This window comes from Dermacentor andersoni, chromosome 11 (genome assembly GCF_023375885.2).
Source record: "Dermacentor andersoni chromosome 11, qqDerAnde1_hic_scaffold, whole genome shotgun sequence".
Taxonomy (NCBI): Eukaryota; Metazoa; Arthropoda; class Arachnida; order Ixodida; family Ixodidae; genus Dermacentor; species Dermacentor andersoni.
In genome coordinates, this window is record NC_092824.1 from 88973936 (window position 1) to 88996264 (window position 22329).

Sequence of the window (22329 nt, forward strand, 5' to 3'; positions counted from 1 at the left end):
TGCCTTATTTAGTCGAGGTGTGTTCGTACTCCTCGCGAGGGCAGAAGCAGATGATGAATTGTGGCTATGCCCTGTGGCAAGCGGCACCCGGTGTCCAATTACTGCATCAATGAGCTACACGTGTGCACCAGTTGCGTGGTAGCTGCGCCTCTAGAACGTGAAGAGGGGAAAGCGTCGTGCTTTGTTGCGGGTGATGAGCACCCAGGGCCCCAAGTTATTGTGTGGTCACGTGAGCCACCTTGATGTGAACCCTTACTACAACAATAATACAGAGTTGTCTTCAAACTCTAAAGCTAGCTTATCACTTCACACTGTTCAGAGAATCAAAAAATATGGTCTTATATTAAATTTCATTAACTACTGATTTATCCTCGTGATTTTTTTCGGTATTAGAGATATTATTAGGTCTAGTTTGAGACTGCAGCAATATTTCGCCGGATATGTAAACGGAAAATTCATTTTACGGTGAGCCTAAAAATTGAAAATGGCCTTGGGTGACCTTTTTGTGAGCTTCCTATATATATGATGCTTCACACTACAGAAAAAAGAAAGGCCGGTATAAAGTTCAGTGGGCTTTGCTCACCATAAGTGCCGAAAAACCTGGTTGCTCAAAGAGTGGCATTAGATGCTTTGTTTTATGGCCAGTAGGCTTGAAAAGCTTGCGGCCTTTTATGCGAAATGCCTCACGACGCGACGACGAAGTGCCCCCAGAGAATTCGAAGAATGCAAACATTATACTAATCTACAAAAAAGAGACGTTAAACAATTGAAATATTTAAGGCACAGTGGTTTACCCCCAGTATTGTGTAACATATTCACCAAGGTAATTTCCAACAGAATAAGGGCAACACTTGACTTCAGTCAACCAATTGCACCAATCAGTCTATCTATATGACTTTCATAGATTATGAAAAGGCATTTGTTTCAGTAGAGATACCAGCAGTCATAGAGGCATTACGTAATCAAAGAGTACAGGAGGCTTACGTAAACATCATGGAAAATGTCAGGTTTGTTACTAAAGATAACAATAATGTTCGGCGCACAGCACAATACCAACCAACAAATACCAATCGCTCCAGCAAGCCAGGTCTTCTCAATGACATATACTTGGCTGGTAAGCATGTTTAACTGCCAACCAGCCCAATGAAGCAACTAAGCTCTCCATTAGATACAAAGTACCGACCATTTACGACCTCATTATATCGCAGACATGATTCTCTTCGAGCATTAAGGGAGACACCGAAGCTTTGTCTTGGGACCTAGTTAAGGGTTTGCGGTCCGAAATCGTTAATAGAACATTTTGAAAGTATAGGAGCAGTACTGCAGAGAGAAATGCAATATCTTTATGCCTCGATATTTGGCTGTTCGAAATAGCAATATACCAAAATAACTTGTGAGAAAGCATAAATATTGCTCAAATGTCGCTTTCTAAGAAACGACGTCAAAGAGGCCCACGATTTAAGATGTCAAGTTATTACAACGTAACACTTCTAATAAGTCTACTACTTGGAATATTGACAGCCATTTCGCCGTGGCTTCAAAATTCAGATTGTTGACCTAAAGAACTTGGATTCAGAAACTGGAGAACAAAAATATTTTTGATTGTTTATACTTCAGTACGAAATGCTTTCGGAAAATCGTAAATCATGATTGAAAGTTCTTTTTGGTTATGATATTCTTGTGCTTAGCACGAGGTCCTGGATTCAACTCCCGGCTATGTCGGCTGCATTTCTATAAAGGTGGAGGTGGTGCGAATGGAAGTTCCAAGGCAAGTTCTAATGGAAGTTCCAGGTCAAAGTCAATCCATAACCACGGTGTCTCCTTTAGCCTCTAGGCGGCTATGGGATGTTACATTGAACTGATCAATCAATATTACTTCGTCCCTCTTTCAAGATTCAGCCGTTTTCATTGCACCAAAATTTAACTCGTGTAGGGGCAGCCGCCACCGGTATCTGCATATTTCTGCCATTCACCGTGTTCTTGAAGAAAAAAACTGTTTTCTTAATTCAAAGGCGCAGTTTCCTGTTTCCTTCATTTTTTTCTTTTGACAAAGGGCATGTGGCAAATTAGACTGAAAAAGAAAATTTGTGCCAAGCCAATAACAACAGCATGTTATGACCGAGGAGCAGACTGTCGTCTGCTCATCGATCCGAACAACTCGCGCACGCCGCTCAAAGCGAAGCGTGAAGGCTTGGCGCCACCTATTGACGATCCCTGCAACGCATCACATTAGCGAGTGGCCTCCGAGCTTCAACGATTACAAACACTGTGCGCCGGCAATCCCAGAGGCCATGGAGTAGCTCCAACACCACCGAGGTAACTTTCCTTCGATGCATCGCACCGCATAACACGCCAGGTGCGTGCAAGCGCCAATAATGTGTACTGACGACTATAGGCTCTAGTGATCGTTCATGAGCAACCGGTGAGCCTGAACTACAGGCTCCGGCCATGGGTAGAAAATGTAGCACATTTTGTTTGCCAGTGCATGTGTAATCTATTTGCGCGGCTGGTTATGTACATTCATGGTATACGTCAGCATACAGCATGAATGTCACTGGTTCCCATCACTTGAGTGGTGCGTTAACTTCTCAGGTTTTATTAGGTTGTTCGATGTTTAAACGCATTAGGCTAATATTGTGTTTACTTGGGAGCCCCAGTTCTGGGTGAACGCCTTTCCCCTCATGTTTTCTCTATCTATGTCTACCAGTTTTCGGTAAACATACAAGAGTATCCAGGATACTTGGTATTATGCTGGATGACTGCGACTGACTCTGTATGTAATAGACTGATAGTGACCGACTGAACGTGAAAGCAAAAAGAAGTGGCACCGAGATATCCCTGTGTCAACCTAGTCCATTTTGTTCCTTTCTTATTTCTTTGTTTCTGTAGGCGTACTACAGAAATATAAAAAAACTTAATAACCTGACGCCCTATTTTTTTTTGTTCCTAATAGAGCGGGGCTCGCAAGCAAGCACGCACACTTTTGTTATTTAGTTCACCTAAATTTGGTGATATACGGTATTTTCGGCGAAAGGGTCAGGGATTGTCAAAGAACGCCAAGAAATGGTAGGAAGCAGTTCGCTTACATTTCAAACAGAAAGATTACTGAAGACAAATAGTACAACGACAATAACAACTGCGTGTTATATGACATGTTCGTTGGTATTAGCTAAACGTATTACTTGTATAATGCATACATACCAACGCGACCTTATTTACAGCTACATGAAATCCTGTAACACATTTTTATACTATGCAACATACAGCTTCACAATATCTGTAGGCAGACAAAATTCTCGACAATACTGAAACATAGGTTAGAAAATATAATTGCTATAACTTATCGATTTTCGACGTAACGTTAATAAGACGCCGTATAAGCAAGTGAAAGCAACACTAATTTAACGCTATCACCTTTTTGAACACTTTTTCGAACATCATGCTCTCAATGCTTACAAAACATTCTACCTTTGCCATCCATGCATAGTTCGAATTTTTTAAGACTTTGTAACAAGGGTGCCAAAGGGTATGTCATTAGCAAATATGTCCATGGAAGAAAATACATTTTTTATGTGCAGCGGAGCAGCTTAATATTATAGATTTGGCTCGCATTTAATGTACGGTGCTATAAGAAAAGCGGGTGCGTTCTTAACTCGGGCACATGGCCATGTTAGTTATAACAATAATAATGATGATCAACGGAACCTGAAATGGAGAACAGGTAAACAGCAAGCATTGCGCATTGTTGGAGTTTATACGTTCAATTCCACAAACACGTAGCCACATCAAAAAGCTCTCGAAATTTTATACATAAATATATTACTGCTGCTATCAAGTGAAGCTGCTCCGCGAAAAACTGGAACAAATACGTCTGTGTTTCTATCGCATTGAAGCAACGCTAGCAACCAAATAAATGTATTTTCGCCTTATAATCTTTTTATGTAGCTTTAATGCAAGCAAAATTTAGTCAATAAGATCTTGATGAGGGCTAGTTGATATATAGAACTGAGGTTGAACAGCGCGAATAAAGCAAGGACACGAGGAAACAAATACCACAGACAAGTGCTTGTCTGAGGTATTTGTTTCCTCGTGTCCTTCTTTTATTCACGCTGTTCAACCTCAGTGCTAAGAATTTAGTTATTTCTTGCTTGTTTACCAGACCGACGTATTGCTAGACTCACTTGTTGACTGGCTGAATGATTGCTCGACTGGCTGGCCGCTTGGCTCACTCTGATTGGTCGATTTCTCTACAGGCTCGGGAGCAGGCGGACCACTACGAGGCGGTGGGCTCCTCGTGCCGTGCTGTCAACGCGCGCAGCGACCTGGCGGGCTTCGTGCGGACCCTGTGCAGCACGGACCCTCGCAACCCGGCCGGAAGCGGAGCGATCCCGGCCACGCCCCCCCGGCACCCGTTCGTGCCACCCAGGGCCGACGACGAATCCGTATCCTCGGGGGTGAGAGACGCGATCGTAGTAATGCTCTCGGTACAAGATCATTCACCCCTTATGGACAGAGCACACACACACACACGTACCACCCGCAATGTCGTGGGCCAACCCACAGGTTGCAGAGGATACACCCCTCGTAACGAGGAACGTGCCAGCAACGTTGGGTTTCAATCACTGTGTGCTACATGAGGGGCGTTGTAGAGGTCGTAGCGGAAGGCTACGGATTAATTTTCGACCACCTGAGATTATTTATTAACGGGCACACAAAAAAACGCCGATATGCGAGCGTCTTTTTTTTTTCATTCGGTCTACATCGCAATGCAGCCGCCACGGTCGGCCACCCAACCCGCGACATCGTGCTCATCATCATCATCATCACCATCATCATCATCATCATCCCCATCATCATCATCATCCCCATCACAACGTGCCATGTGCCATGCGAGCACGTGCCACCACGTGCTCGCGTGGGTTCCAAACTTATAAGCTCGACTGTACAAAGCTGTTCACGTCGCGCATGCGTTCTGATTACAAAAAGTTCGACAGCAACACAGACAACAGATAGAACCGGCGAGAATGATCGCGAATGTTCTGCCACATGCAGGTGCGTCATGCGCCGAGCGATAACTAAAAATTTGTTAGCCGATGAAACGCGGTCACCGGAGAAAGGTAAACAAGTACGCTTGTCAATCTCCATCTCTGTGCCTAGGCCAATAAACAGAGTTTTTATGACAAAGATCATGAGGAAATGGTTGCTGTTTCCAGTTACAAGGAGATCCTGTCTTCAGCACCTAACGGGGATATTTCAATCAAAAGTGAGTTTTTCCCGTTCGCGACATGCCACTCAGTAACACGAACCAATTTGAAAAGCAAATATGTCCCTTAGCGGTATCCTTCGGATCTGAGGCGATTACACACGCATCTGTTCTGCCAGGAAAGATTCGCGAAAGCAAACTGTCCAAGTGGCACCGCAAGCGCGTGCCGACTGCATTCATTTCAGAGCTAGTCGAGCAATACGAGCGTCTCAGAGCGTACCCGCTCTTCTACGCAGCTGGCGTCCCTACAGGGAAAGCTACGAAGCAACCTACCCCCAGTCCCGAAATTAGGCCCGACGCTAACACGCAGCAGCGCATCTGACGACAAAGTAGCGAGTGTTTGCTTACCACTTTCCAGAAGTGGCGCTGGCGCCGATGTTTCATAAGCGTCCGCGTCGGTGCAAAACACTACACTGCAGGATGCATTCGGGCAACTCATCTACAGCGAGTGCTTCTGCGAGAAGTCGCAAATCGTGGTGCAAGTCTCAAAGCACGCTCGGCGGTGTAGTACACTTGAACCAGAACACGCTGACGTTTTCCAAAAACACTCGGTGGAATCCACGCAGCGCAGCTTCTCTCGTGTCAGCACGCAACGGCGTTGTTGCGATGTGCTCGTTCTGTGGTTCCACCGCATTCCACGGCTGCGATAGCGCGCAGCCAGTTACGGCGGGACTTCTTTTCCCACCAATCCTGCGCCCATGCAGCGGCACCGGAGGCTATCACCGCGCTATAATCGCACGGCGTGGCCAGGAGTACGAGAGGAAGAGATCGAGAAATGCTGACTCACAGAGGACGAAGCGGCCTGTTTACAGGCGCGGATATAGTCCTGCGTAACGCCGGCGCGGCGACGAGTGGACGCTCTATAGAGTCTAGCAAAACCGTGCAGCAAGCATGGCTGGCGGCATTCGGCGCGCTTTGGCGTGGCCAGCGCGGGTATAAAACGTGTCCCATCTCACGCCGGAGCCGCTAGACCAGAGTGCGTCGCAGGCTATCTTGGCTGGCCGCGACCGCATGGCCTACGGCTCGGGTGCACCGAAAGAGATTGCGCCGAGTTTGCACCTTCACCAAACGAGAGAAAAAAAAAGACAGCTCGCTCGCGGCGCACTTGTGCGCATGCGCAGCGGGGACTGCTGCGCACCGTGCTGCTGCGGGCCACGTTCAACGCGCCGAGCCGTACGGGCAGCTTTTCGGCGATCCTGGGCGTCGCCGGCGTAAACGCATTTCCGACTTCGCCGGCGACATTTCGCTGGGTATACGGTCGCTGCAACTTTGCTCTGCCTACGGTGCCACGCCTGCTGCACAGCAAAGCAGTCAGTAACTACCGCGTCAGAAATTGTAACTCATTCATTCATTCATTCATTTATTTGTCGATACTATAACCTTTGAATTCCCTGAAGTATCCCCTGATGCGGTAGGTCGAAAATATCGCGTCTGCACATTCGCGGTCCGCTTGACTTCGATGTTTGCTGTTGGGGTTGTTAAATTGGCTGATATTTAATCTCAATTCTCGTCTTTTTCTTTTCTTTTTTCCTTTTCTTCTTTTTTGAACTATACTGCGTCGCTTGAGTGCTGAAATGAGCATAATAATAATAGGGCTATCAGGCGATGCACACCATGCCAGCGCCATCATCACAGAGTTTACTAAATATCACGCCACTGTCGCATAGGCCCATGGAAAAAGTATACCTGTAGTGTCTACAGTCTGTATGTAACACAAAGATGTCCGTTAGATGTCGGTAGTCTATGCATTACAAATGCATTCCAGGCTTACGAGCTGTCCCAACTAAATGTCGCCAACAATGATAATATAATGGAGGGCTTTACGGAAACAGCGATCATTATGTTGATGGGCGTTGTTCATGCTTATCATAAGTACTTTTTTTTCATCTTGCAGTAATAATTGTGCAATTAGGTTTAATTAGTTCATTATTAATCAACTTACCTAAGTGGTGAGGCGTCAATGCCAAGGTTGTGGAGGATGTCAAAAAATGACAGACAAAAGTGTTTAAAGCAGTCTGAGTCTTTGTGGTCCGACAAATTTTTTTGTTAAATATCACATGACGAGACGTTCATGCGCCAGGAATCGCAGTGCCCTCGAGCGACATATAGAAGTGCAATTGAAAGGAAAATAGCGGCTGTTTGCAAACATGCAGCGGACTCGCAGTTTGCTCCTACTTAGTACTAAAAAGAAGTCTAGAAGATATGCAAAGGACAGGTCAGACACAGAGGCCTCATGCAAGGAAAAACAGAGAGGTAGGCCTGAAGTAATTGCCCTACAACCTGCTTCTCTGCACAGGGGGGGGGGGGGGGGGGGGGGGGAGGAAAGGGGATGCGGAACGGTGAGGACAGTTAAGAGCGATGCCAGAGGCACACTGTCGCAGCACTGCTGATGACACCCGCCCACTTAGAAGTTGCGGATGAGTTCCGGAACATCCCTCAATACACTCCGCGGCAGCCCGGTGGCTATAGCCTTGCGCTGGTGAGCTAGAAGTCGCCGCCGCGGCGTTCGCTTTACGATGGGGGGGGGGGGGGGGGGGGGCGAAATGCGAAAACCTTAGAGAGTGGAAACCCAGGTGGTGGTAGTGGTGGTGGTGGTGGTGGTGGGAACTAAACCGGTGTCTCCCCGCCTCGACGTGCCTCGTGATCAGATTGTGCTCTCGATACGTAAATTTCCAGCATCTAATGTCTTTTCTTTCTTTATTTTTTTCAATCAGCTTCCTCCTCTCTAAGTTTCTACACCGATGGTTAAAAAAGAAAAAGAAAGTGTAGAGTAACGAAGACAACTTTTAAATGTCATCAAACCAATTTACTAACACTGCGTGGCACGTCTTTCAGGACTCCCAGCTGCAGCAGCCCAGCCTCGGGGAGCAGGTGATAGTGGACCGGCTGGCCTCGCTGTCGGTGTCTTCGCGTTCCGAGAGTCTACGGCAGGACGTGGCTCAGCTCGAGGTGCAGGTGCGACAGCTCCAGGACACGCTGGACGCCCTGCTCAGGATGCAGCAGAGGTGGGTACACAGGTGGCGCCCGCATTGTATCCCCCCCCCCCACACACCCCCACCTAAAATCCCGACAGAGTGAATTTAGCCGCACCAGCGATGGCTCCCTCCAAGCCAGAGTTCTTCAATCATACCGATTCTGAAATTCCGCTTCGACATCCAGTCGTTGGTCGGGTTGCCTTCTCTCCATTTGCAGAGGGGGAGAACGGAGGGATGACGATCGTGAATGGATTCCCATTTTGAAACAAGGTGGCATATGCCATCCCACTACGGCGCCCTTAATTGCTTGATCTTCCGCTAGTGCGGGACTAGTTGAATCTAGTCGCCACCAATCACCTTCTAAAAAGTGCCTCAAGTCTAATCTAACATAACAACGGCGCTGATTGAAAATGCTGCTTTTTTGTCTTCGCTTATATACAGTGTGTATTGAGATCCTATTCTGTTGTTGGGCTCAAAATGACGCTTCTTGTAGCTAGTTTTGTAGTCCATAGGTGACGTGTCCGTCTAAAGACACCCAAGCTGTTCACCATTCACTGTGTCCAGGTTTTGAAACGATAGGAACTATGGCAAGCTCAATCATACCAGGATATATTTTTTTCTATACGCTTTCAACAAACATCACTTTATTTTTCAGTTTCAACTCTCTTTCTTTGCGGTTGTTAAAACTGCGATCTACTGGCAATACTGGCAACGAAGTCACTCCGAAAAATTTTAAGCGACAATAAGGAGGAAAATGATTTTAGTTGAGTTAGTAAATTGTCCTCCTTCAACACCAAAACAAGCCGCTCTTACCGTGGGCAGACAGATGGTTTATGAGCCAGAAAAGACGCCAAAACGAAAGACATGGTTGCCACACCGTCTTCAATTTCCCGCGCCAGCTTGCCGTGACGACATCGGTTCGGACGGCAGCCGCTCCGGTCTATATAATTTTTATCGCTAAAATTAGGCCACAATTTATTCTGAAAGATCCAAAGACTGAACTCAGCAAGTCTCAAGAGCATTTACTAAGCACCAACGGCCCAAGTAGCACGATATACTTCTAAATCCGTGACGTCTCTGTGTCGCACCGCCACCGCGGTTTCAGCGCGAAACTTAACCAAAAAAACTGGAATTTTGACCATCACTTTCTGTTCTAATAACCAACCTAATACCGCGAAATAAAGGAAAATTGGCTTTCTAGAATCTACTTTATGAGCACAAACTGATTTACTGTTTCTGTTTATAGTGCTTATTTAGGGCGCACCTGTTGTTTCTTGCTGCCCCCCCCCCCCCCCCCACCCTTTCCGTGGACTGCTCTGCGGTCGAATAAACTGGGCCGATCCCGGAGGCAATGCAATCAAAGTGACTATCTCGATGGACAATTTTCATACAAATGTACGATATGTGTCGCCAGGTGGGCTTTAATGTGGTTTGTAAGGAGGGCCGATCTTGGAGGCAGCGGACGTCAACTCGCCCACACGTCTCATAGCATTAACGAGTAAATCTAACCATTAACTCTCATCAGCAGCATATATCAGCAGGTCCCCCGTGAAGCTATCGCTTCTTTGACAACCATCCTACGATGGTCCATTCGCAGTATGATACCCTGAATTTCTTGTGAGTCATCAATTGGGTGAGTGGGTTGATAAAAGCACAATGATAGACGAATAAGCCACTTAGACGCTCATTCATTGTGCAAACTATACTCACTTTCACAAACAAGGTGCAACGCTGTGTTAACTATAGAGCGACTTAGTGCACAGTCAAAGAAATAGTAGTGCACCTCATATCAGAATAAAAATTTAGACAGAAACATTATTTCTGTTAATGTTAAGTGTCCACTTCGTCTGCTGCTGTAAGTTCTGATTGGCTGGGGGTGCTTGCCTTCCCCTTCTGACGCCCTACCCCAACCCAGTCAATCAGAATTTCAGCGTGCAGCAGACGAAATGCACATGTCCACTAGATGGGCAATTACAGATAGCCCCTTCCCTGCTGTCTGTATGTACTGCTCTGAGCGCAACGGGCAGTAAACGTCAAGCTAACATTATCTAGTGTTTCACTGGGCACTGACTAATGCCAACAGTTTCCCGTCAGACTCATCTCAGACTCATGCAGTTCGAGGTGCGACATCTACAACCCCGCTGGCGACGCTCCACATCTGGTCAGCGCTACGAGACGTCCGGTAGCTGCCTGGGCGCCGTTCCTTCTATATCCATCAGCATTAGCCTTGCGTGCTGCGTCGCGCCAACATGTCGCACCCGCGTTTAGTTAGAACGCCGGCCGAGGAGTCCAAGCGCAACGCTATACCTTGCTGCCTCTGTCAATGCTTCGACCTTTGGGGTTGTAGCGCCAAATTTTTCTCTTGCTATCTTTTGATACCAACCATGCCGCCGCATGCCGTCGCGGGCCTTCGCCGTCGCCGCAGAACCGTTGTGGAACTGCAGTGAAACCTCGATATCAGAAAACCTGGATATAACGAAATATCGGATATAACAATGTCAATAAAAATTGTCTGACCGTCAGTACAGTATAACATATATATGTTTATAACGAACATCGGATATAACAGAAGTACTTATGTGTCAGACGTGACGTCGTTATACTGAGGTTCGACTGTTAACAGATTCGTTGAAAAAATGGCGCGGAAAGTTCGTGACAGCACGTTCCCCTTGCTTTATATGTGATCATTGTCTGCGGCATCTTCAAACTAGAAAATACAGCATGAAATATTCGAACAGTAGCGCATGCCTTTCAAATAAAAACCTCCGGTGTTAGCTACGAAAAGCTGCAACGCACCAGTTCGCGAGGTTCCAAACGTACCACCCCGGGCCACTTCAAGAGAACATTTGCAGATATGGTTCCGACTATAGCGTTTGGATGCTGAGCTCGAGTTTGTAGTTTCAATCCCGACCCCGACGACAGCTTTCGAAGCATTTCGACGGGGAACGCTCCTGTGCTTATATTTAGGTAACGTCTTTGACGTCACCTAATCTAAACACACCTAATCTAAGCACCTAATCGAACCATAGGTGTTAAAAACAAATCCGGACTCCCCACTATACACGACGTGCCACATAATATCGTGGTTTTGACTCTTTAAAATCTCCGGAAAGAAAAGAAGCTTACAACGCAGCGCTGCCCGGATGCCAACTTCGACTTCGAGACAAACACTTGCGGAACCACAAATATGCTGGTTCGGTTTTAGATTCATCGCGTCGAACTTAAAGGAAATGTTCAGATTTCAGAGATTAGTGGCCCACTGTAAACATTATTTGAATGGATGAAAATTTCAAATTGTAGTGACTCAAGGTGGCAGAGTTTTGAATTACATGTGCGGGTACACATACGGGTGCCCCAACAATCATGCAATTAAAAAGAAAAGGAAAGGTGGATCATCTTACGCGAGCAATACCAAGCAGATATTCGCAGTCGAGTTGACCATCGCCAGCTTTTTTGATGACATTCATTCAATAGATACTTATTTAACTCGTGCAATAATGCTTTAATGTGTTATAACTGTCGAGATTTCAAATAAGTTTTACACACTTATACGCAACATGCGCTCACACAAACTAAAAACCCTAACCAAAAAGTAGGGACTTAGTAGTTGGTCTCAAAAAAAAAAAAAATTTACCGTCATTCCACTAATGTGAGGAGGGGTGCAAGCGAAACTGGCGATCCGCGGCTCTTCGTTGTCGTAACGTCTCGGCTTCGCGCTCCCTGACGGCGAGGTTGGCACGTCGACGACGACCCCTTTCTCGAGCGATTTGCCGGCGGCGTTGATCAAACGCCGCCTTTTCTTCTGCCGAACGCACGACGCGCGGCCCGATCCCGCTGGCGTTCCTTCAACGAGGCCTGCTCTCCGGCAGAACGAACCAAACGCGGCCTCCCCATCTGACCGCCGGGGCGGAACTGACAGGAAACAGCGGGATCGAGGCCAGGGAACACGCGATTACACCTTTTCCCTCCTCTGGAGGAAAAGCGGATACCTGTGATTGGCTCGTGCCTTGAATTGCGTCTACTTTTTGTTGGATATAAAACCCCGCTTTAACAGCCGCCTATGATGGAACCACTTAATGAGCTGTCACAAATGAATAAAAAATAACGCATTTTGTCACCCCTTTGTATCTGGTTGTTGCAATAGAAAGACTTAAAAGAAGGACCGACAGGGGCTGAATCGAATAGCGTGTGGGTCTCGCAACCCGGAGGTCGGGTGGTTCGAATCCTACTTTTATTTTTGCGCGGCTTCGGTTTTTTTTCGTACGGCAACACCAACACCGACGCCGACACGAGTGAGGCAATACAAGCTTCGCTTGAAAAAAATCACGCGGATCCAACGCACATATTAGGATCTATGTGAAGTGAAGCTTCCGCGAAGTGGTTAGTCAAATGCTACAAATTTGCCCATTTCGTTTCTGCGTCTTCAGCGTAAAGGAAACGCGTGCGCATGCGCTCTCGCGCATCCGTGCTGCGCAATGTGACACAAGCGGCGATCGTTTCAAAGAGTTAGCTGGCGTTGGCACGATAGACAGCATGCGCTCTATTGTGGCTAATGTTTAGGGCATCGGGCTGGCTGTGCTGGGGCACCAAAGCTTGATCCCACCATCGGCCCCGTAATTCAAATTCTGTTTAAGTATGAGCTATTCGGCCAGACAGCACCCAGCAGCCACGGTCAGGAAATTTCGGGAAGGTTCGAAAAGAAAGCTTCCCTGTAGAAAGAAAGGATAATTGGAGAGCTCTTATACCTGTCGCGCTCTGCCTGAGATTCTTGCCTCTTTGATGTTGGTAACGAGGGGCTTTTTGGAAGCAGCCTTAGCACCAACACCAGGTCACATCACTTCCGCACCACAAAACTAGCTACGAGACGCCACTTTTGCGAGAACGAACAACAAAATAGCATATCGGCACGCATTGTAAGCCGCATAAGCTGCTGCATTTTCACTCAGCTGCGTGGTTTTTCAATAAGATTAGCCGTATAAAGCACTTTTTATCAGGGGATCGGTAACGACTAATTTCCTCTTGTCACTCACTAGCGGCGAGTCAGCCCATCTTTTTTTTAAGTGCGCAGGAGTGTGAAGACATACGCCACCTTCTTGTTCCAAGAGGGGAGTTAACTAATCATCATCGCCATCACTTCAAGATGGCAAACCAGAATATAAGGCGGAATACGATTGTACCCAGATTGAGCACTCGCTATCGGGTACTAGGAGGCGACGCGAACTGGAAGTCGTAGAAGACTACACAGCTAAGGCTACGCCACAGTGTAGTTGTTACATTCTTCGCCATGTCTCACGTCCCTTGTGATCTCTCAAGTATGCCTTACGACACTCATAAAAGACGAAAGCCATTCCAAGAAACTCACACACGCATACAACACATACGAAGCTACGCTTCGAGAGAGCACTTACAGAGAATGTCAACCCCAGCACTGGCTGGGTGCCAGCTCCCATTTCGACATTCAGATGTTTCACGAAGCGCAAAAGCGCAGGAACTTCTTTTAAGTTCATTGCGTCGAATTTAAATAAAGCGTTCAGACTTCAGTCACCGCTTGCCAGGTGTAATAAAACTCTTTACTTAGATGCAAAATATCAAATTGTAGAAATTCAAGGTCATATGTTTCTTATTTACGCGCTCAGTATACACATACGTGGTGCCCCAACAATCATGCACTGTCCTAGCACAATCTCTTGCACGTGAAATTGTCTTACTGCATGACGCTGGTCAAACAGGCGCACGTAGACAGTACCACTTGATTTTAGCCTTTATGCTTAGGCTGAGAAGAAAAAAAAATTGGCGGCACATCTGTTCCCAAACTTTTGCTCTCGACTGTACGTGCGTTTAGAAAATGCTTATTTCAACGAAAGACGATACAAACTGCACATGACCATTTGACTGTCCCAACAATCATGCAGTAAAGAAGTCGCAGTTTTGGAAACATTCGCTTACTAACTAAATTAATAAGCTTGCTGTCAGCCCGCACAACAAAACATGAACACATCACACTCGATGAGCGCGGACAGTCGCGGTCAAATCGCTGGTGCGAGCAAGCGCGGCAACAACAGCAAGCGAAGTCGCATTCGTGCAGTTTATCGCTTCAACGCAAGAGCAACGTGAACAGTGCGCATGAACGTGTGACCCGTTTCCTTTTCAAGGAAGCCCTTCCGCACTGCCTCTCCGTTTTGCTCCATGGCGCGTGATACTGAGCCGCGATCTTCAGTTCCACTTGCGCCCGCTGGACTCTGTAAACGTCGCAGATGGCTTTCAAGACACAGCCCCGAATAGCCGAGATCGCCGTCTCACCCTCGCATGCTTTCTCTCGCCCATATAGCATACGGCGCGGGGCGCGCGGCGACGATGTTATCGCCCTTGGACACTATGCGGAACCTCACGGCGACGGCGACGGCGACGGCAGCATTGCGCTTGGAGTGTTCATATATTTGGTATCGCAATAAAAAAGAATTTGTCAACCAAGTGAATATGAAGACAAGGTTGACGTACATGGTGACTCAAATGATTCGATGATGAATTATTGATTACATTCTTTCTTTTACAGCTTCATAATTTCCTACTTTCTTCTCTTGTATCGCATTTTACGCGCAATTCTTTCATCCTTCCTTGTGTTTAGCAGCGACACTTTGCTAACCCTTTCTTTTTCTGACCAAGAACCCAGGTAGGCCGACCCCTGATAAAAGGCAGTCTATGGTGCAATGTGGCTTATTTTCGGCTATATTGGCGCCAATTACGCGCGTACCGTTAATTTTAACTACTCTGAGACTAATAATCACTTTTTTGGCACCGCTGAAGCCGTCTTCCAAAGGCAATTGCATCCCGCGAGCGCTAGTTTTTTCCAAGCGAATTCGTTCAATTTCCCCCAAGTGTGCCGTACGGCGGCTTTGCCTCAGCATGCCTATAACTACGGAGGTGCACCCTTTACAGAGCTACTATTCAATGAGGTTCCTTTTAGACAACATCGGCACTAATTATGCCCGTACAGTTAAATTTACCTAATTCTATTACTAGTTCTAGCGTCTTGTCTCATTCAGACCTACGTTTTACATACATTTTACACCTATTGCAACTGGCAACGACGCTCTGAAGGTGCTGAAGTGGGGTTCTTTTTCTGAAAGCGGTTACAAGATACCCAGATATGCCAAACACGTATGGAGTCAGCCAAAAACACCTTGGCTTCAAAAAATGAAGCCATCCGACGTTCCTCCTACTTTCCTAACGCGTGGTATGATGCGATAAAGTTCCGTGCGCAGTGGCTCTGGTCCATTCTACTCCCAGTTCCCTAAGGAAGACAGTCTTTGATGGACTTCGACTGGAGGTTGAATTTCCTTCCATCTTTTTAGATTGTGCGCTTCGAAGAGACACACGGTTTAGCTTCACCTAGTGTGTCATAAGACTGTATATAAAACAAAGCTCTACCAAACACTCTACATAGGAAATACGGATTTACGAAAACACTCAGAACATAATACATATTGAGCTTGGCTCACAGTGGCTGCAAGATGGATCACAACACGAATGCCTAGGTAGATTTCTCTCTTGATATCTATTGAAGGGGTAACCTGTGATCTGTAACCGGTTTCGTATAATATATTCATAAACTTTAAGAATTCTGGCTCCTTCTACAATTTTAAGAATGTTGCATTAAGTTTTACGAAAAGAAAAGAATGGTAATTTCGCGGTGAATGCGAGAGGAATGCGTTAGCATTTCGTCGCAGTGGCGCAGTTATGCAATCGCAACTTCTTGTTTGCATGCATTTTGTTGCACTAATGCGCCGCTACATCTTTGAACAGCTGTATAACATTTTCGCCAACAGAGTCTATTAATGTTAGCATTCTGTCGCACCTCCGCGAGGTCCTGAATCGACTATTTAAATCAGGCTCACCACATTGCAAAGTGTTGTTCAGGAGCCCACTCGGCACACGTCCTGCCTCTTCGAGGAGCCGGACGCGTGTCCCCTCTCTACTTCTACCATGGTCCACCGGCTTCCCACACGTCACACACACGTTTATTGCGATGACAATTATATGCACACCGCAAGCGCACTTCTGCCGTCAGCGTCGCCGTCGCCGTGATGTTCTGTATAAAGTCCAAGGGCGATACAATCGTCGCCGCGCGCCTCGCGACGTACGCTGTATGCGCAAGTGAAAGCATGCGGGGGTGAGCCGGCGTTCGCGGCTCAATCTCGCGCACGAAAGAGAGGAAGCGCGCCGTCTTCCGTAACGCGCAAGACTCCGGGGTGAGGGTAGGAAAGGGGGGCATTCTAATCCGGGCGGCCCATCCGCCCGCGGGCGCCTGCCAATGCCGCTGTATCTCGAAAGCCACCTGCGACGGGGACAAGGTCCGCCGTGAGTAGGGAGAGAGGTGGCGCGTTCTACTGGGGGCAGCTCAGTCGGCCGCGCGCGCCCGCCCGGGCTGCTGTGTCTTAAGAGCGACGCGTAGAGAGTCCGCCGGGCGCAAGGGGAACTGACCATCATGGGTCAGTCTCACGCGCCATATATGGAGCAAAGCGGGGGGAGGCAGAGCGGGGGGGGGGGGGTTCGACTCCGCCAACAAGTGGTAGTTTGCACGGCCGCGCGCGGTTTCACGCGCCGTATCTTGTATAAAGGGCGATTTCTTTCTTTTTTTAGCCACACCAAAATTTTAAATATTGCCTGTGGCAGATACAGATAGCTCAATTCTAACCCATGAGCTGAACTACGTGATAATACGTCCATTACTTCTACGAGAAATCAATATGCTTAGCGGAATAATAACATAATTAGACTAATTAAAAATTTAATTGAATATTTCGTAAATATTTCGACCTGCGAATTGTAACTGTATCCCAAAGGCACATGCACTTGGAACGAATTCCGAGGATGGCACATGTTTAGAGGTAAAAGGCGTCAGAATTGCGGTAAGAATGCGTTGTTGTTCAGCTTACTTTTTACTCGCCGTGGTTGCTCAGTGGCTATGGTGTTGGGCTGCTGAGCACGAGGTCGCGGGATCGAATCCCGGCCCTGGCGGCCGCATTTCGATGGGGGCGAAATGCGAAAACACTCGTGTACTTAGATTTAGGTGCACGTTAAAGAACCCCAGGTGGTCGAAATTTCCGGAGTCCTCCACTACGGCGTGCCTCATAATCAGAAAGTGGCTTTGGCACGTAAAACCCCATACTTTAATTTAATTTTTTAGCTTACTTTTTTTAAGAAAACGCGATGTTATGCATTGAACCACAAAAGTAACTGCAACGCCAATGCATTTCGTCGGACCTTTTGAACATTAATATCTCGAAACTGGGGTAGTCCTGAGTATTCGTTCCAAGTGGATACGCCTGGCGAACTCACCGGCTACAATTCGTAAATTGTAATACGTGCTGTGAAGTCATGGCTTCAAAAGATAATTAGTGTAAATATGTTAAGCATTCAATTCTGAATTTTCAGTTCTCGCAGAAGTAGTGGACAGCTCATCAAGCAATTTATATCAAGGCTGAGGATTGTGTTATCTGCCACAGGCTATCTTTTTTTAAGTTGGGTGCAGATAACAGAAAAAAAAAACAATAAGTTTAACTGCATTGGTAAATTATCCTTCTAGGACAAACACATAGAAAAGGCGCTCTTACCGTGAGAAGATGAGAGGAGGTTTGGTAAGCCGGAAAAAAAGCGCAAGCACGAACAGGTGGCGACCCCGCTGTGAAGTTCCCGAACCAGCTCGCCATGACGTCACAAACTTCGACGGCGTCTGCTCCAGTCTAGTTAAGCTTTATCTGCAAAGAGGAACCACACTACATCCTGAAAGAGTCAGGTTGGCTTGGTTTCCAGAACGTTGTCGACGCCACAACGGTCCAAATACGAGAAGATACCTTGAAAACCGTGACGTATGACTAAATTATGCGAGTGTGGAAGTTTCGGGCGCGAAATTCAATCCATGGAATTTCGGCCTACATATTCTCTAGCTGTAATCCCCTTCTGATCATGAAATAGGCAAGAAAAGAGGTTTTAAAGACTACTTCATCAGTCTCGACTGATTGATAGCGTTTATTTCTCTTTAGTATCCGCTTCATTAGCAATATTTCGTAATTTATTCACCCCACGTAATTTTCAGCCGTTCTTTGCGGCGCTTCCCTTCTCTTGGCATCCATTCTGTAACTAATAAAATATTCTTATTATTACTTGCTTTGAAGACATATATGCACTTGACAGGAAAGGGAAAGCGAGGAGCAGGTTGGCAACTGCCACCGGAAGGGTCCCAACGCCTGCCTACTCTTCAGAAAGGAGGAGACAGAAACATAGCAATGGAAGATGGGAAGAAGGGAAGGAAAGCCGATAAAAAGACTAAGGTGACAAATTTCAAAGAATAAAGCACAAAACACACAGTACAGGTCGCACACAGTGTGACCGGTCACTGCAGCTCACGCTACTAAAGAATGCTGAAATAGAAGAAACAATGTGTGATGTCTTGTCAATACAGAACAGAAATAAGCTACAAACGTGAACCAAAGTTAGTTATTTCTAGAAAAGTAAGGGACAGCGCGACGAACCTGATCGCATCGAGGCGCACAGCTATTGGGATAGAAACATTCGTCGAGTGTCGTGCACGGCAGGTCAAGGAGACGACGGTCCCTCACTAACGACGTGCCCTGCGCAGTGAACGTGGGACACTCCAATAACAGGTGCTGAAGCGTCTCGCAGTAGCAACAAGACGTACGCGATGGACTGGTCACACGCCCTTGTCGATATAAACTTTCGCACACCTTCACACACCCAATCCTTAGCTTGAGATGTGCTCCAACGCAAGGAGGCAAGCTTCGACCGCGAACAGGGGACGGGAACGTTCCATTAGCGACGCGCTGGTCTGTATGTTGCTTGAGTAGGTAGCGACAATTCATCAGACGGGCGTCATCAAGCTTGCACCGGTTATCCACCTTACGCATTACGTGGACTGCCCAGTTCCATTTGTTCCTATTCATGTCAACTAGAATATCGGCTGTAACCATTTGTTACCTAATCCACGCCACTGTCTTCCTGTCTCTTAACGTTATGCCTAACGTTTTTCGTTTCATAGCTGAAGCTTCTTTGCCAACCCCCAAGTTTCTACCCCATACGTCAGTACTTGTTGAATGCAATGATTGTTCACCTTTATTTTCAAGGATAGCGGTAAACTGTCATTCATGATTGGCTAACGGTTGCCGTATGTGCTCCGAACCATTTTAATTCGCTAAACTTCATTCTCATGACAAGAGTCCCTGGAAGTAATTGGCCCCAAATAGCCACACTCTCACAGAGACTCTTGAGGCTGACTCGCGATCATCAATTCTTGTTCCCTTGCCCGGCTATTGAGCATCATCTTCGTTTTCTGCGTATTGTTCTTCAACCCTACTCTTACACTTTCTTGGTTAAGTTCCTCAATCACTTTTTTGCAATTCAACTCCCGTGTTGCTGAACAGGACGTCAGATATTCGAAGTTGATCTTCACTCCTAAGCCTTCCCAGTCTAACGGCTTGAATACTACTTCTAACCATGCAGAACAGGGGTAATTGGAGATCGCCGGGAGAGGCCTTCGTCTTGCAGCGGACATAAAAATAAGCTGGTTATGATGATGATGAATTCGCAAGCGTTCAATCACTCATTCATCCATCAATCAATTAATCTTCATTGCTTCTAACCTATATATACGATCCTATTCTTATACAGGTTGCTAAATCAGTTTCGACGTATGAAGCATTCTTTCGACGTTGTATGCACTGTACAGGGGCGTTTACATCATTCTTTTCTAACGCAACTTTAGGTAAAGAGGCGTGGCCGCACGGCTCTGTATTGACAATAATTCAATGTCTCCAGGTGCGAAGACAAGAAGAAAATAAAAGACCTTTACGAATACGCTCTGAAAACAAAGCAAGTCCAGGTAACTCACTGATGCCAGAAGCAGCTACTTGTCCCACATTAAAGGAAATCGCCAGTAGTAATGTAAAAACTTATCGCAGTAAAATAACATTATGCAACACAAATACAACGCAAGTATTTGAAGAGTATCTCGTGGGAAGCTTCGCGTATTGTTGTCCACACCAGATTATAAGACTTGTAGTACATACGTTTGCATAGCAATCCGTACATGTATGGAATAAAACAAAAAGGCTTACTGCTGCGTGCAAACTGCCCACCCGTTATGCGTAAAAAAAAACGATCACAGCCAGTAAAAGTAGCCTCTAAAGTATGTGCAGACATTACATACTCGCTCACAGTCCATATGTAAGAGTTCGGATGCAGCAGAATAGCGTGAGGGGCAAAATATCCGCCAACTCACTAATGACCTTTAACCGATGTTTCTAGAATCGCTTGAATGGTAGGCTTACTTCGCCTGCCAGAAGCCCCTATTTACATATTGTGCATTTTTCGCCGACCTAAAATAGACTTTCGTTGAAGCAAAACGTTCTCCAGGAGATCATTACGAATAATGCTGTAGTAGGGGACACCGTATTGATTTTGACCGCCTGGGGTTTAACGTGTAATATAAGAGAACGAGCACTTTAGCATTAGGACCCGATCGGAACACGCCCGCTGTGGCTGGGATCGAACCCATTACCTCGAGCATAGCAGCGCAACACCGCAGCCACTGAGCTACCACGCCGGGTGTTTTCATTCTTACTTTATGCATTCTTACTTTAAGTAGTATATACGGGTAAGCTACATACTAAATATAGGCGGAATTTGTTAAGGTGTCTTGTGTTTCTTTTGGACAACTGTGATCGGCATGCCAAAGCAGGTTCTTAAACGTCTACAAATATTAGCTGAGAAATGTTCCACAGGCTATCTAAAAAAAAAAAAAAGACACATCTTTCACATAGAAGCATGCATAAACTTTCTGTAGACTTTCTTTAAGCCTGACACAGAAACTACTGTGTAGAACCTCCACTGGTATTCTAGAAACTGTATTCACACGTTCTTGTATGAGGTGTCGAGCATCTCACGAGTAATACAAGTCAACGTGCCTACTTGACAGCTTTGCTGCGATAAGATACCAGTAACCACCGGTATCTAAGTCGTACTTATAACTTCCTTTAGAAGAGTATTATTTTACCTGAGTTATATTCGAAAAATTACGCTTTTTTTTCATCGCAAAAGTTACAAGCGACACAGTTGTTTGTGTATCCCGCACCGTCCATCTCGTCTTCCTTTTGGTACCGTGTTTTGCGCTTTACCACTTGTAAAATTATATTCTCCTTCAGAAATGTCGGTATAGAAATTTTCTTGCAATTCCGCTGCCCTTTCGTTGTCCTTAATAGACTTTTCGTTGATATGCAGCTAAATATCCATATACATTTGCAATGGTTAATCAGTCAATAAACATTCAAAAGGCTGTCACTGGCAGCGAATAACAAATTCAGTAGTACCTCATTCGCAAGCAAGTGGCTTTTGTCCATTTGTCACTTGTACTCTCAAGTGCATAAAAACAGCCCTCGGCAATAGTAGTGGGACGCACTATTGGCCAACTTATAGCACGGGTCAGTGATTATAAGCGTGTTAGTCGTTATCGGCGACCACGAGGCAGAACGTTAAGCACGACAGCCGGCTAGAGCGTGAGCTTGCATACGTCGCGCCGATATAACCTGAATCTCCACGAAAATGGGCCCCGCGGCGATTCAGTGGTCCACTCTGTACGAGCAACTAGTCATGCATAATCAATGAATCCTAAGGTCATGTCGAGAGAGTATAGCACCGCCCGCCCCTGCGATCAATATTGTGCGGTTGATATCGCGCGACCCCATGTGAAGAGCCCCACGGGACTGTTTCTTCATTTTTTATACGTGTGCGGTCGTTTTTCGCGCCTATGCAAATTAGCCTTGCGGTTTCGGTGAAGCAGTCGCCCTAATCTCTCTCTCTTTTTTTTCATGTCGTTATATATAGAGCGGACGTTAGACTAACATCGTTGCGTGTCACCGACACCCACTTACTAAAACGCGCCGACGCCACCACTGCGGTCAATACGGAACGCCAGAAACGGCGGAGAAGACATTTTCTTTTCCTTTTATATCCGCGCCGCCTTGTTGCGACGTGCACGAACCTCTTTGTCGCAATTGACGACCAGCGGCTCTCCGTTAA

The 22329-nt window shown here is 46.4% G+C and overlaps 2 protein-coding genes across 10 annotated transcripts in view; one reads left to right on the forward strand and one right to left on the reverse strand.

Annotated features, from left to right (window-relative positions):
- The window catches only part of LOC126518320 (uncharacterized), a 467293-nt gene extending 460701 nt beyond the window's left edge, over positions 1-6592 (reverse strand). For all 3 annotated transcript variants that reach the window (XR_008609658.2, XM_055064402.2, XM_055064401.2), the window contains exon 1: positions 5612-6592. The gene's annotated coding sequence lies outside the window, so the exon portion shown is untranslated. The remainder of the gene's footprint in view (positions 1-5611) is intronic.
- Stacl (SH3 and cysteine-rich domain-containing protein) overlaps positions 1-22329 on the forward strand; it is a 326980-nt gene that overhangs the window by 259316 nt on the left and 45335 nt on the right. For all 7 annotated transcript variants that reach the window (XR_008609657.1, XM_055064400.1, XM_055064399.1 and 4 more), the window contains exons 7-8: positions 4254-4454; positions 8099-8268. Coding sequence is in view for 6 of the 7 variants with exons in the window: in XM_055064400.1 (XP_054920375.1) it covers positions 4254-4454; positions 8099-8268 (371 nt within the window). In the remaining variant the exon portion in view is untranslated. The remainder of the gene's footprint in view (positions 1-4253; positions 4455-8098; positions 8269-22329) is intronic.